This window comes from Channa argus, chromosome 14 (assembly GCF_033026475.1).
Source record: "Channa argus isolate prfri chromosome 14, Channa argus male v1.0, whole genome shotgun sequence".
In the NCBI taxonomy this organism is placed as follows: domain Eukaryota; kingdom Metazoa; phylum Chordata; class Actinopteri; order Anabantiformes; family Channidae; genus Channa; species Channa argus.
Window position 1 is genome coordinate 12,011,552 of NC_090210.1, and position 12,190 is coordinate 12,023,741.

Genomic DNA, 12,190 nt, shown 5'->3' on the forward strand with positions numbered 1-12,190 from the left:
AAGAAAGAAACAGGAAGCTATCAGTGTCCAGTAACAAAGACAAGAGCCAATGTGATGAGAGTCGGCTGTTACAAATACATCAAAAGGTATTTAGTTTTTCTTGCTTGACACCATGGAAATTCTCATTGGAATTCAACTGGAATAGGCCACTTAAGAGCATCTAATTGTAGAGCAAACTAAGCCCTCCAGGGTAATCAAGGAAGATTTACACATGCGAACTGAAAATACAAACTTCCTGGTGGCATGCCTTAAAAAACCACCAGGCTGAAGACTGCAACACATTTAAGGGCCGGACCTTTGGCTAAAAGTAAATAGGGTTCCAGACAGGGAAGAGCGACAGAGACAAGTTGCTAAAACTAACAAAAATGTGAGATGATTTACAGTCACCAAGTGGTCCTAATCGACTAATGTAGGCTAAAACAATGTGTGTACAGGTATATATCACATAAGGAAAGAAATTTCTTTTAATACAACTAAATAATTTCATAATAATTTCAGATATTTTCTTTTTCCAGAATTAAAAGAAAGAAAAGGTTTAACTGCTATTAGAATTATTAACTATGGCTCTGTTGTCTTTAAGTTTCCCTGCCGCAAGTGCAGCAACTCAGCTGTCAGCTGTACCATTTACTGTTCTCCTCCTGTGACATGTAAATGTGGCTTCATTAAGGCTTTGGAGAAGTCAAGTGACCAATAACTGCATTTAAAAATATGTGGAAATATTCAAAACCTCAAACACAAACTTCATTTAGTGTGTGCCTCATTTTTGAGTCATAGAGCTTAAATATGTGTTTAATAAAAAGTGTTTAATATTCCTGCTATTTACAGAATTCTCACAGTGACAAATGTGTTAAAACTGTTTTCTGCTTCCTAAGTTATACTTCTTTTGTCAAATCTAAACAAAGTGGTGGCTGCAAATGACAAATGTCTGTATATTTGCATTTAAAATAATGTGTATCAGTAATAGTATGGATGTTTTTATTATGGTCATAGTGGGTGGAGTCGTACTGGAGTGCAGAGTGTTTTGGACTCCCTCCATTTCAAACAAGCTGGCCAAAACATTAGAACCACAACTTCATATAATGGAGTGTCATTTATTTTCAGTTTATACCTCATTTTTGTATTAATATTATGTTTGAGTGCTGGACATACGTAAAATATATATTTTATATAAGTTACCACTATAAAACCTTTTTCTCTTTAAAAGTCTTGTGTATGTGTGATAACTTCTTACATTTAGTTTATTCTCTCAGAAATAATCAAAAACAAGACCAATTACATCAATAGTCTATTCATACATGCACCTAAATAAAACTAGCTCCTGAAAGGCATATGATTATTAATAAGCAATATTAAACATCATTCAGGAGATGAGACGATAAGTGTACATACCATTCAATCTTGTTTGCCTGTTTGCCCGAACTCGTAAAAATGTCTGCATGAACAGGGGGAAAAAAGAGGGAGGAAATATACATTAGACATTAAAGAAAAACTGTAAACTATTTTCATGTACAGATCATGTAAGTTTTAAAAATGAGATTACTTTGGATGCTGAAGGATTGTCTACCGACACTGAGGTTCTGTAATCAACAAAACCTACTTCTCTCTTGTTTTCCCCCTCATCCATGACTGTCAGCTTTCTGTCACAGTTTCTTGTACGGCCGCTAAAACTAATTGTTGTAGACTATTCTAGTGTATTTCCAGGCTCTATCCATCACTGCAATCCAAGGCCTTTGTCTATAATTTAATCCTGATGGAAAGGGATTGAAAGTGGCGCCTGTTTGAGCAAAGAACGGTCCTGAAAGCCGCCATGTTGGCTTGTTGTGATCACGTGACGCACTGGAGACGGATATGAGGTAACGTCACTTGTTGTTCTTCGAACGTCGGCCACCAGGGGGCAGCAATTAGTGTGTTTTTTTTTTACATGAATGGTGTTCTGCATACACACTAAAGCCTGTATGTACACAGTATAGTTTGGCCTACCACAAATACAATTATTGTACAAATACTCTAACTGTTTGTTCTATATTATAATAACAAAATAAAAAAGAAGAGAAAAACTACAATAATAAATATCAACCCTTCGCTCAAGTAAAGCTTGCAGTTTTCTATTGGTGTCTAAACAGTAAGGACTAAAAAGATTCGTGTAGCTTTTTAGTCCTAACTTTTTAAGTCCTAAGGTCTGGAGCAAATGTTTTAGATTACATTTTGTAGGTGTTCAAATATTCTAACCTAACTCTTTAGTATGCAAATGTTAATGGTGTGTATACAGGTTGTTTTATTTCTTACATAAATTCAAATTATATATATATATATATATATATATATATATATATATATATATATATATATATATATATATATATATATATATATATATATAGATAGATAGATAGATAGATAGATAGATAGATAGATATAGATATAGATAGATATATATAGATAGATATATATAGATAGATATAGATACATTAGATTTGTGACTAATACTTTATTATAAGTGGCATTTTATGACCCTGATGTATCAATGCATAAATAGCTTCCTGCTGCTGAAACTAGCTAAGGTACTTTTAAGTACAGTTCAATAGTTAAGACCAGAAGTTGGATCCCCTGTGGATGCTAAAAGAGTACAAAGCACAGTATTTCCCTTGGGAATGTAGTGTAGTATAAAATGTAAAACGCCTCAAAACTGCACAGTATTTGAGAAGTTGGTGGATTTGGGGTCTTGTGTAATGTAAAATGCCTGGGGTACAGTATTATGATATAAATAAAGTGAGGACACATTATCACCTGCAGAATGTATGCCTCAGGTTTACTGAAATTCAAATCTGAATGTCTTCTGCTCTGTGCTGACTGAAGCATCTCCAGGCGCACTTACAGCTGCCCTGTCTTTGACACAGCTACCAGGAGAAGGCAGCAGTTCAGTCCTGTCACCACTGGCTCATCGTCCTTCAGTTAAAGCCCTCAAGCACCCAGGCTTCCTTCTTCTGTTCCACCCTCCACTTCCCTCTCTCCCCTTGTCACCAGCACTTAAGTTATAGGCCCACTTGCTGTGCATCACTGCTACCTCTGTATCATTATGATACACTAACTAAATGACTGTGGGTCACTCAGGTTTTTAAATGATGAGAAGAGGTAGCGAGGAGAAGAACACTGAGACTGACGGACAGGCAGAGGGGAGGTGGCAAACTCTGTCATTATGCTTCATTTTCAGGGTGGTAAAAAAAGTCACCATTGACTTAATCATTTGTTTAAGATAAGGTGATTTCAGCAGTTTCACTTAATGAGAAAATCTACTTTATTGCTATAAGGTCTTTATGAGCTGGGTCATCTGTAACGTACGGATGTAACGTTTGCATGGACTTAATAGTTCTTATTTTATGGTGTGAGGGGCTAAACCCACTTAACCCACAAATACATCATGGCCACAGGAATTACTTGAACAAACTTTGATGAATTTAAGAGATAAAAGCAGTCAGGGTTTCTTTTAGAGACACTGGAGGTTTAAAGGAAAATTGGCCTCTTGTGGAACTTAACTGCTGAAAGGGTATAAAACCTAAATCTACCATCATTCTCTCCTGAACTGCTTTACACATGCTATAATTAAGAAAATTCAGAATTTGATTCAGCAATCAAGTCCTATAATTCCTACACTTTTAATATGGCAATTACATTTCCATTTCTATTTTTTTTGACATTTGTTAAATGTAAGTACAATTGAGGAGGTCAAAAGTAAAACAATGCTTGCTTCATTGTTTTTTAGCAAAATAATTGTTGTTTCAAGTCATTTAGTCCTTATGAATGAATGCAATACATGCAAAAGGAACACATACTACCTTAATATAAAGGCTGAAGAGTTTCAGACATGGTTTTAGTGAGCTATATGGAATTTCTGTGTTTGATTTACTGAGAATTCTCACGTTTGATTGGCGGCACAGTAGTACTTGACAAGTGTAAATGTGCATTCTATAGTAATGATCGATGGTAGTTTTTCCGGTCTCTTCCTATCATCAGTAAATGTACACCATTCACTTTACTATAGCTTGTGTTGTTTGTAGCACCTTGGTTCTTGGAGGAACGTTATCTCGTTTCTACTGTGTACTGTGTACCACTGTGTATAGTAGAAATGACAATAAAAGCCACTTGACTTGACTTGACTTGACCATGTTGTATCACGCCATTCACCGTTCAGTTACGAGTCAGTTTCATGACTATAGTTATGGTTCAGTAGGCCACAAACATCAACAAAGGGAAGGGGGAACTTTGGCAAAGTTTTCTGTTTTAAATCAACAGTCTACAATGTCAATGTTGTTAAACCAGGTTTCCCTAACCCTAACTGTCTTCCTAGCCTTTATCTTGAAGTTTTTGTACCTGAATTTTTGGTAGTTGGATCCATAACAACAAACCTTCCACATGATAACAACCTAATTGTGCATACTGGCTGGGAGAGCAGGGACCTACTTAGACATGCAGTATGTATGGGCTGATAAAAACTGATAAGAGGCCACCGAACAGTTTGCATTAACACACTATGCTTTATTGCTCTGTGACGGAAGGTATTTTACTCATTGCGAACTAAGTTAAACAGTGGAAAATTATAAAAAAGAAAATTCAGCTGTAACAATTCAGATGGCATCATTGATCTTAATGCAAAAAATGTTTGCGTGTGTGTGTGTGTATGTGCACGTGTGTGTGACCTGGTATCTGTCAGAATGGTGGGCGTCTTCAGAGGACAGAGGAGAAACCACGGGAGACTCTCCCTCACGCTTGATGTGCACCGACAACAGCATCGACTACAGAAGGAGGAAGAGAAAGTAAAAAATGGGAATCATCAATAAACATGAGCAGAATGGTACTTCACTTGGTTTGATAATGTGATTATTTGAATGGGGCCCTAACCTTTGGCTTTTCAGGTTATTGCAGACAAACCAAATTGTAAAAAGCTACATTTGGTAGAAGGAGGCATATACTGACTGTTGACACACAAGTTGAGGAAATCAAAACATGAGTAATGAAAGAAGTTAAAATAGCAGTTACAGTGTAAGTGCTTCATGCACATGCAGGTAATTATGCATGGACAGTTGCAGGAATCAGAAGCGCTGAAGAAAAATGTAGTGTTGCTGCTGTTGCTGAAAGATGAAGAAGATCTAAGACCTGAAGACCGGATTTGACATGTCAGTCAATGTGTGAGCATTGGAAAAAGAAGTGACAGTTCAAAAGAAAAGGAAAAACAACTTAGTTCATGTGTAACGAGCTAAACTTGTCATTTGAACAGCAAGAGATGAAAGCACCCGAAAAGTAAAAGATGGCTGAAACAACACTTGATGTGTGAGTGCTAATTTTTAAAAAAATGATCAGACAGACAGGTGCTGGAAAAAAATGTAACAAAATGAAAGGAAATTACTTCTTTAACCGTGTAGTTTACAAATATTAAAAAGGGATATTTTCTTATTCCTGAAATGTAAACTTTATTTCTGTCTTAAAACAAAAGTCTCTCATAGAAGCAAACAAAACCCCCCCAAAAAACAAGGAGAGGGGAATCTTTACCCTTGGAGAAATACAGTGTTATTGCCACAGATGCTGAGAGCGACATGTCATTGATGATGACTGTAAAATGCCTGACTTTGTCTATAAAATCCCTTCCACTGATTAAAGTTAATGTTTATGGGATGTTAAGAAGAGTTAGGGAAGAATGAGAGATTGGAAAAAAAGAGAGGGAGAAGGGAGATGAGGAGGAACCGGGAAGAACGGTAAACACCAGAAAAGGAGTAACTGTCTGACATTATGGGACATTGCCTGTCAATAAACCCCCCCCCCCACACACACACACAAACACACAAATATCTTCTTCTAACCCACTCTTTGACAAAGACAAACCAGGGAATTCTTCAAGTGAACATGAAACAAGAGAAAAATGTCAATGTAAAAAAAAAGAAGAAATGAGAGGCAATATAATTTTCTTTTACAAGCTTTAGTCCTGACAGAGCTGTGGCAGCGTGTGTGTGTGATTGTATTTTCATTTGTGCATGTGCTGCTACTTTTTTTTTTACAAGGCAGCTATGAAATATTTGTATTTACAGTCGGCTCCTATTAATCAAGTGGAAAGGGGCAGAGCAGAGGCTTAAGTGCTCGACAGCAGTAATCTAATAATAATATGTGAGAAATGAGCAACCTCCAGTGCTGCCACAGTAAATTGGACATTATGCATGGGGCTTTTATGCCTCTGTGTGTGAGCGTCTGTGTGTGTGTGTGTGTGTGTGTGTGTGTGTGTAGTCTGTTGTCCCTCTTATACCCATGTTTAAAAAGGTCAGGAATCATTTACCTGGGGGCACTGTGGGAATATGCTTAAGTTTTATCATTGGAATATGACATTTAACAGTGTTCTATGCTGAGATTATAAATGAAGATCTTCCATTGAAATTTCGTTTCTACCATTTCATTTAGATGAACCACTGAATTTACACCTCATAGAGCTTAAACTCAAATGTAAAATTTAAAAAACTGTGAAAAGAAAAGTGATTTGTCTTTATTTGGTCTCTTTGCATTGTAAAAAATTAAAGACATTTAAAGTTCCAAATCAGTAGCAAGCAGACAGGTTTAGAGAAAAAACCGAAAAAAACATCTACATTTTTTTACTTGCATGTGGAAAGTTGTAATATACAACGTGTGCGTGTTTAGGGCACTACAGACATCATGTTTTTCACCTTTCACCAAGTTATCTTTGCAAGTGGGCTGAACACCCCGTAAGGAGGTGTGCTGGGTTAATCTCCAGTTCACCAGAGGTGGGTGGCGCATGCTGGGAAGGAGATGACAACACCAGGCCTGTGTGCTTCAAGCTAGCCCTCTCCATTTTCCATGGGCTGCCACTGAATACTAAACAACAGCGGTGAGATGCACAGTCACGGCCAGAGAGGGAGGGCAGTGATCACCCCTCAACCTGGCTCTATCTGCCTTTCTCAAGTACGAGCCCACCCACAGTGCTGTGAGTGCTGCTCTAAGCCCAGGTCAGCACACAAAGGTGTGTAGGAATGAAAAGGATCGCCTGGATTTACATTTACATTTACCTTTAGTCATTTGGCAGTCGCTTTTATCCAAAGCGACTTACAAGTGAGCTACAAAGCAAGAACATATGTTAGTCAAGGAGAAAACATCAAAGCAAAGTCGTATCAGAAGAAGTGTTGCATTTCCTGAGATGCAAGTGCAAGAAAGAGCAGAAAGGAAGTTGTTTTGGTTTTTTTTATGTATTCATAGGAAGGTGCGGAAGAGTTCTGTTTTCAGCAGTTTTTTGAATATTGGGAATTAGGTTGCTGAGCGTGCAGAGTTTGGTAGTTTGTTCCACCATCATGGGATCACTGAGCTGAGTTTTGCTCGGTGTCTTCTGTGCGGTGCTGGGACCATGAGACGTCATTCACTGGCAGAGCAAAGTGGACGGGAGGGATTGTAGACCTGAATGAGGGAGGTAAGCAGGAGCTCTTGAGTTGACCACCCTGTGGGCAAGAGACAGAGCTTTGAACCTGATGCGGGCAGCTAAGGGAAGCCAGTGTAGAGATCTGCATAGTGGTGTGAAATGAGTCCTTTTTGGGTGATTAAAATGAGGCGTGCTGCCGCATTTTGGATCATCTGCAAGGGTTTGATTGTGCGTAATGGTAACCCCATTAAGAGGTCATTGCAGTTATCAAGACGAGATATGATCAGTGCCCGTACAATGAGTTGGGTTGTATATTCAGTGAGTGAGGCTCTGATGTTTCTGATGTTGTAGAGGGTAAATCTGCATGCCCTAGAGAGTGAGGAGATGCGGTCCATAAAGTCCAGTTGGTCGTCAATGATGATCCCCAGATTTCTAGCTGACTTAGTGGGGACAATCGCTGCAAATCCAATGTTGATGCTGATGTTGTGTCGAAGGTCTGGCTGGAAAGACAAGAACTTGGGTCTTTGAGAGGTTGTAGCTTAAGATGCCTCTCTCTCATCCAAGCAGAGATGTTGGAGAGACAGGCAGAAATGTGTGATGATATAGTGGAGTCATCCGGTGGAAAGGACAGGAAGAGATTTGTGTCGTCAGCATAGCAGTGAAAGGAAAAACCATGTGAGCAGATGAAAGAACCCAGGAATGTAGTATAAATGGAAAAAAGAAGACCAGGAACTGAGCCCATGGGCACACCAGCAGAGAGGTTACAAGAGTTAGAAACATGCCCCTGGCAGGATACCGTTGTAACGTTGATACCTTAGGTTTGTCCTGATAATTAAGACTGAAGCGAAGCTAGAACTGATCTAGAGAAGCCCAGAGAAGGATTATTCTCGAACTCTGACTTTCACATGGGCTTTAGTTTATAACATTATAAATTAAAGCCCATGTGTATATGGGCGTTATAAATCAGTTGATAGCTTTATTTAGTTATTAAAGATTATAATTTACAATTACATGTTTTCAGTCATGTTGCATAAGTTGCTTTTATGGAAACGTGACCACCCTGTATGTTGTACAATTGAAATTCCTAATTTACTATATTTTGGTTCCAAAATATGACACACACACACACTTTTGCAGGTATAAGGATGGATGAAAAAGAAATTAAGCAAAAGTATAAATAAAAATGCCAGAATAAGAGGTTTATGACAGTTTGGAAGTGGCCTGTAAGGTAATTTATAAAACAAGTTGCTTCTCATTCTTCTTGTTATCTCTCCTCTCTGTCTTCTATCCTTTTTTATTTTTATCAAGTCCATCTGCAGCATCTAAAGACAATTCAAAACCATTTGAAATGAGATTTGGACTTAAACCTACAATGTCAAGAACATGTGCAGCATGTGGAAAGGTCTTCTTCTGTGTTACTGTAAGAAGAAGTCTAAGCCTGGCAGCTGGTGATGTGTTCAGTCTGTCTGTAATTTCTGTCTCTGTAATTGGAACAATTGCAGTACAGTGTTTCTTGGCCTCTTCTTGCCTGTTGGGCGATGAGAGACTGGTACTTGCCTGTGTGTGCATGTGTCAATGATATAAGAAAGAGGCCCACAGTGAAGCTGATTTCATCTTAGTGCAGCAGAGAGGAACAGACAGCTCGCATATCTATACAGGGAGAAATACACTCCATACTGTATAATGCAAAACTTCTTTCTTTACTTCTTTGCATTGCTAAACGGAGCTTTGAGTCATGATGTGGACAGAAAGAATAAACATAGAAAGATGCAAAAACACTGATTTCTGCTGGAATATAGAGGTATTATTACAAATATACTGTAGATGCCAAAACACACATTATATATATAGAAAATTAGGTTCATCTTACCTTAGGGGTTCCTGGAGTGGCTGCTCCATCCTTAGGTGAAGGGTTCTTACTGCAGAGAAAGATAACAAAACGGAATATATCTGGTTATGTCTTGTTCTTTGTGTTTTGTCTCTTAAGTGTTTTTCCACAGAGTATTTCTGACCAGTTTTCCAGATTCAGAACCACATTTGATCAACCACATCAATGATCCCCTAGAAGAGACCCCTTTGAAATTGCTTTTCATATTTCTTTTCTGAAAAAGCCAAGTTAGGAGACACAATAGTATCACAAAAGATGCAAATTGGCTCGCACAAGCAATTGACAAAACTATCCAAAACACATACAAAATGTCCAAAAACTATAACAAATGGCTAAAAACTTAAACCTTTTAAGAACAAATTTAAAATGAACACAAACAGATTCAAAATTACTACAATAAAAGGGTTTTTGTGCCCAAAGGGCCAATTCTCTCACAATCTGTCAGTGTGCACATCCATCCATTTGCTGCTACTTCATTTGATGGAAAGAATTATAGCAAATGCTAGGACTACTGTGGACATTAGCTGTGATTTTTTTTTTATTGAGGCAATCATTCTCCAGCTTTTTCTTAACACACACATACAAAGACACACAAACAGTGAGTTGCTGATTTTGCAGTGATTTGATTTGTCAGTACAGTTAGCCCTGCGGCCACTTTGACTCTGACATATGTGGAGGACAATCAGCTGGCTTGTAAACATTATAGGGAAAAGGGGGGGGGGGAGCAGAGGGCAAGGCTGAGATAAAAGGGGACAGGGACGCAGATTTTAGACAGATTCAAAGACATTTTCCAGCAGTTACATGGGCGCATGTGCCTGTGTAACATCGTAGACTGAGGATGAATGATTGAAAGTCAAACTGTATTAAAGACATCCGCCTTGTGCTGCTGTTCTGCCAACAAATCAGACAAACTCTATTCATGTTATTTCATTTCTGATTTTTTTTTACTGTCTGATTCTCTTAACCCTTTCCCTGCTTTCTTTTCTGTTCAACTATTGTTGCTTTTTCACTCCTTTTTCAGTTATCCCTTCTTTCTTCCTCTCTCTCTCTGACTTGCACTTGAACACAAAGATGCATTTCTCTGAGCCTTTCCAAGTGTTATGACAGACTTGACACTGACAATGTGAGACAGGGTTGTCGTGTTTGCTTTGAGACCCTGTTAGCACTCCAGACCCACTTGGACACATGCACACAGAGCCACACAGACTGACAGACAGACAGTGGCAAACCAAGGAAAGAAGAGTGCCTGAAACTGAATTGAGCGTGACCTCTAATCTGACAGCATTCCTTGGTAAACAAGGGATTTCCAAGGGATGGTTCTTGATGCTTTGTCATATATTGCAAAATCTACCCTAAAAATGTCATCAGGATTATTTTAGCTATAGAAAAATAAAAAGCCTATGTTACTAACTGGAGATGTGGGGTTTGAAGTATGTACACGTTAAAAAGAGCTTTAGCTCAGTGCACAGCAGCATATTTTTCAGAACCAGTAACTTTTAAAATACTGGACACTGAAATAGAAGAACACACACAGAAAGAACCGAGTTTGACAGCCAAGACAAGGAAACACCTGGTCTCTCATAATCAGCCCTGGATTTAATAACATGGATTTTTGTTTTGCATGGAAAATCACCTAGTTTAAGGGAAGAAAGCTCAGTGGCTGTGTGTTTATGTTTACAACTGGTTTACTACAGTGAATGTTTAACAGGTTACAATCAATGATAGTTAAATATCAGGTCCTCACCTCACAAATTGAAACCGAAGTCATTCTTGTTCTTTTTTGTCTGTCATGTTCCAGCATATCCAAATTCAACGTGAAATCTAAAACCAGCCGCAGTGCAACGTGGTGGCCTCCATTAAGGGGGACCCACTCCCTATGTTGAACCTATTACGTATTTCAAAGACCTATTTTAAGCTGAAGAAAATGCATGGGTAAAAACATACACGCAAATAAAAACCTAATTGTGACTACTACAATCCATTTCTGCTCATATAGCCCTGTAAACCTTACACACCACACATTTACGCTATTAGCTGAAATTAAAAATGTCTCATAGTGTCTGAGATAAAGTAGTTGACTCAGTAGATAGAGAGGGTCTGTATGTGTCTTCATATGTGTGTGTATTAATGTCTTCATATACAATGATCATGTACATTTGAAAACCAGTCATTACTTCTTCCGGGACATGTATGTATTTATTGTTGTACATCTGAATATTGTCTTGTTGCTGTGTGTGTTTGTGTGTGTATGTGTGATAGCTGAACAGCGGCCCTCACCTCCACCAACAAAGAGAATAAACATGGGTGACACAGTCAAGCTGCCGTGTAATGCAGGGGAATCTGCCAACACTCCCCCCTCACACTCTTACCCCTTTTCTATCTCTGCCTCTGTCATCTCTCTCTCTCTCTCTCTTCCTCCCTCTATCTCTCTTTTATTCATTACCTGGAAACTCTGCAGAGGCATCAACAACAACAGCCACCTCTGCCTGCTTGTTGACAGTGTCAAACAGCGACAAGAGAAGGAGAGAAAGAGAGGACAGCAGTCGCACGCCTGCCACAAGGGGTGGAAAATTGCCACAATGACAGAGGGGGTGATAGAGAGCTGAAAGAAGAGAGAAAAGGGGAGAACACAAAGAAGAGGTATAAGATGAAATGTGAGGTGAGAGGAAGAGATGTGGTGAGGGAGAAAGAGCGGGCAACATAAAGAGAGAGATTGAGCGAGGGAAAGATGAAAGAGGACAGAAAATGGGAGAAAAAGAGTGGGAGATTCAGCGGGCCGCCGTCTCCTCTCGCAGCATCACACGTCTGTTTGCCTGGTTCTATGAATTTTTGATAGCTGGGGTTATGGGGATGGAAATTCCAGCTGCCTGCCATGTCAAAGCAACGAAACGAGTGGG

The 12,190-nt window shown here is 38.8% G+C and overlaps 1 protein-coding gene across 7 annotated transcripts in view; it reads right to left on the reverse strand.

Annotated features, from left to right (window-relative positions):
• The window catches only part of rnf220a (ring finger protein 220a), a 152,742-nt gene that overhangs the window by 25,052 nt on the left and 115,500 nt on the right, over nucleotides 1–12,190 (reverse strand). For all 7 annotated transcript variants that reach the window (XM_067473890.1, XM_067473889.1, XM_067473891.1 and 4 more), the window contains 3 exons: nucleotides 9,276–9,324; nucleotides 4,695–4,790; nucleotides 1,390–1,432 (listed from right to left, as the gene is read on the reverse strand). In XM_067473890.1, coding sequence (XP_067329991.1) covers nucleotides 1,390–1,432; nucleotides 4,695–4,790; nucleotides 9,276–9,324 — 188 coding nt within the window. The remainder of the gene's footprint in view (nucleotides 1–1,389; nucleotides 1,433–4,694; nucleotides 4,791–9,275; nucleotides 9,325–12,190) is intronic.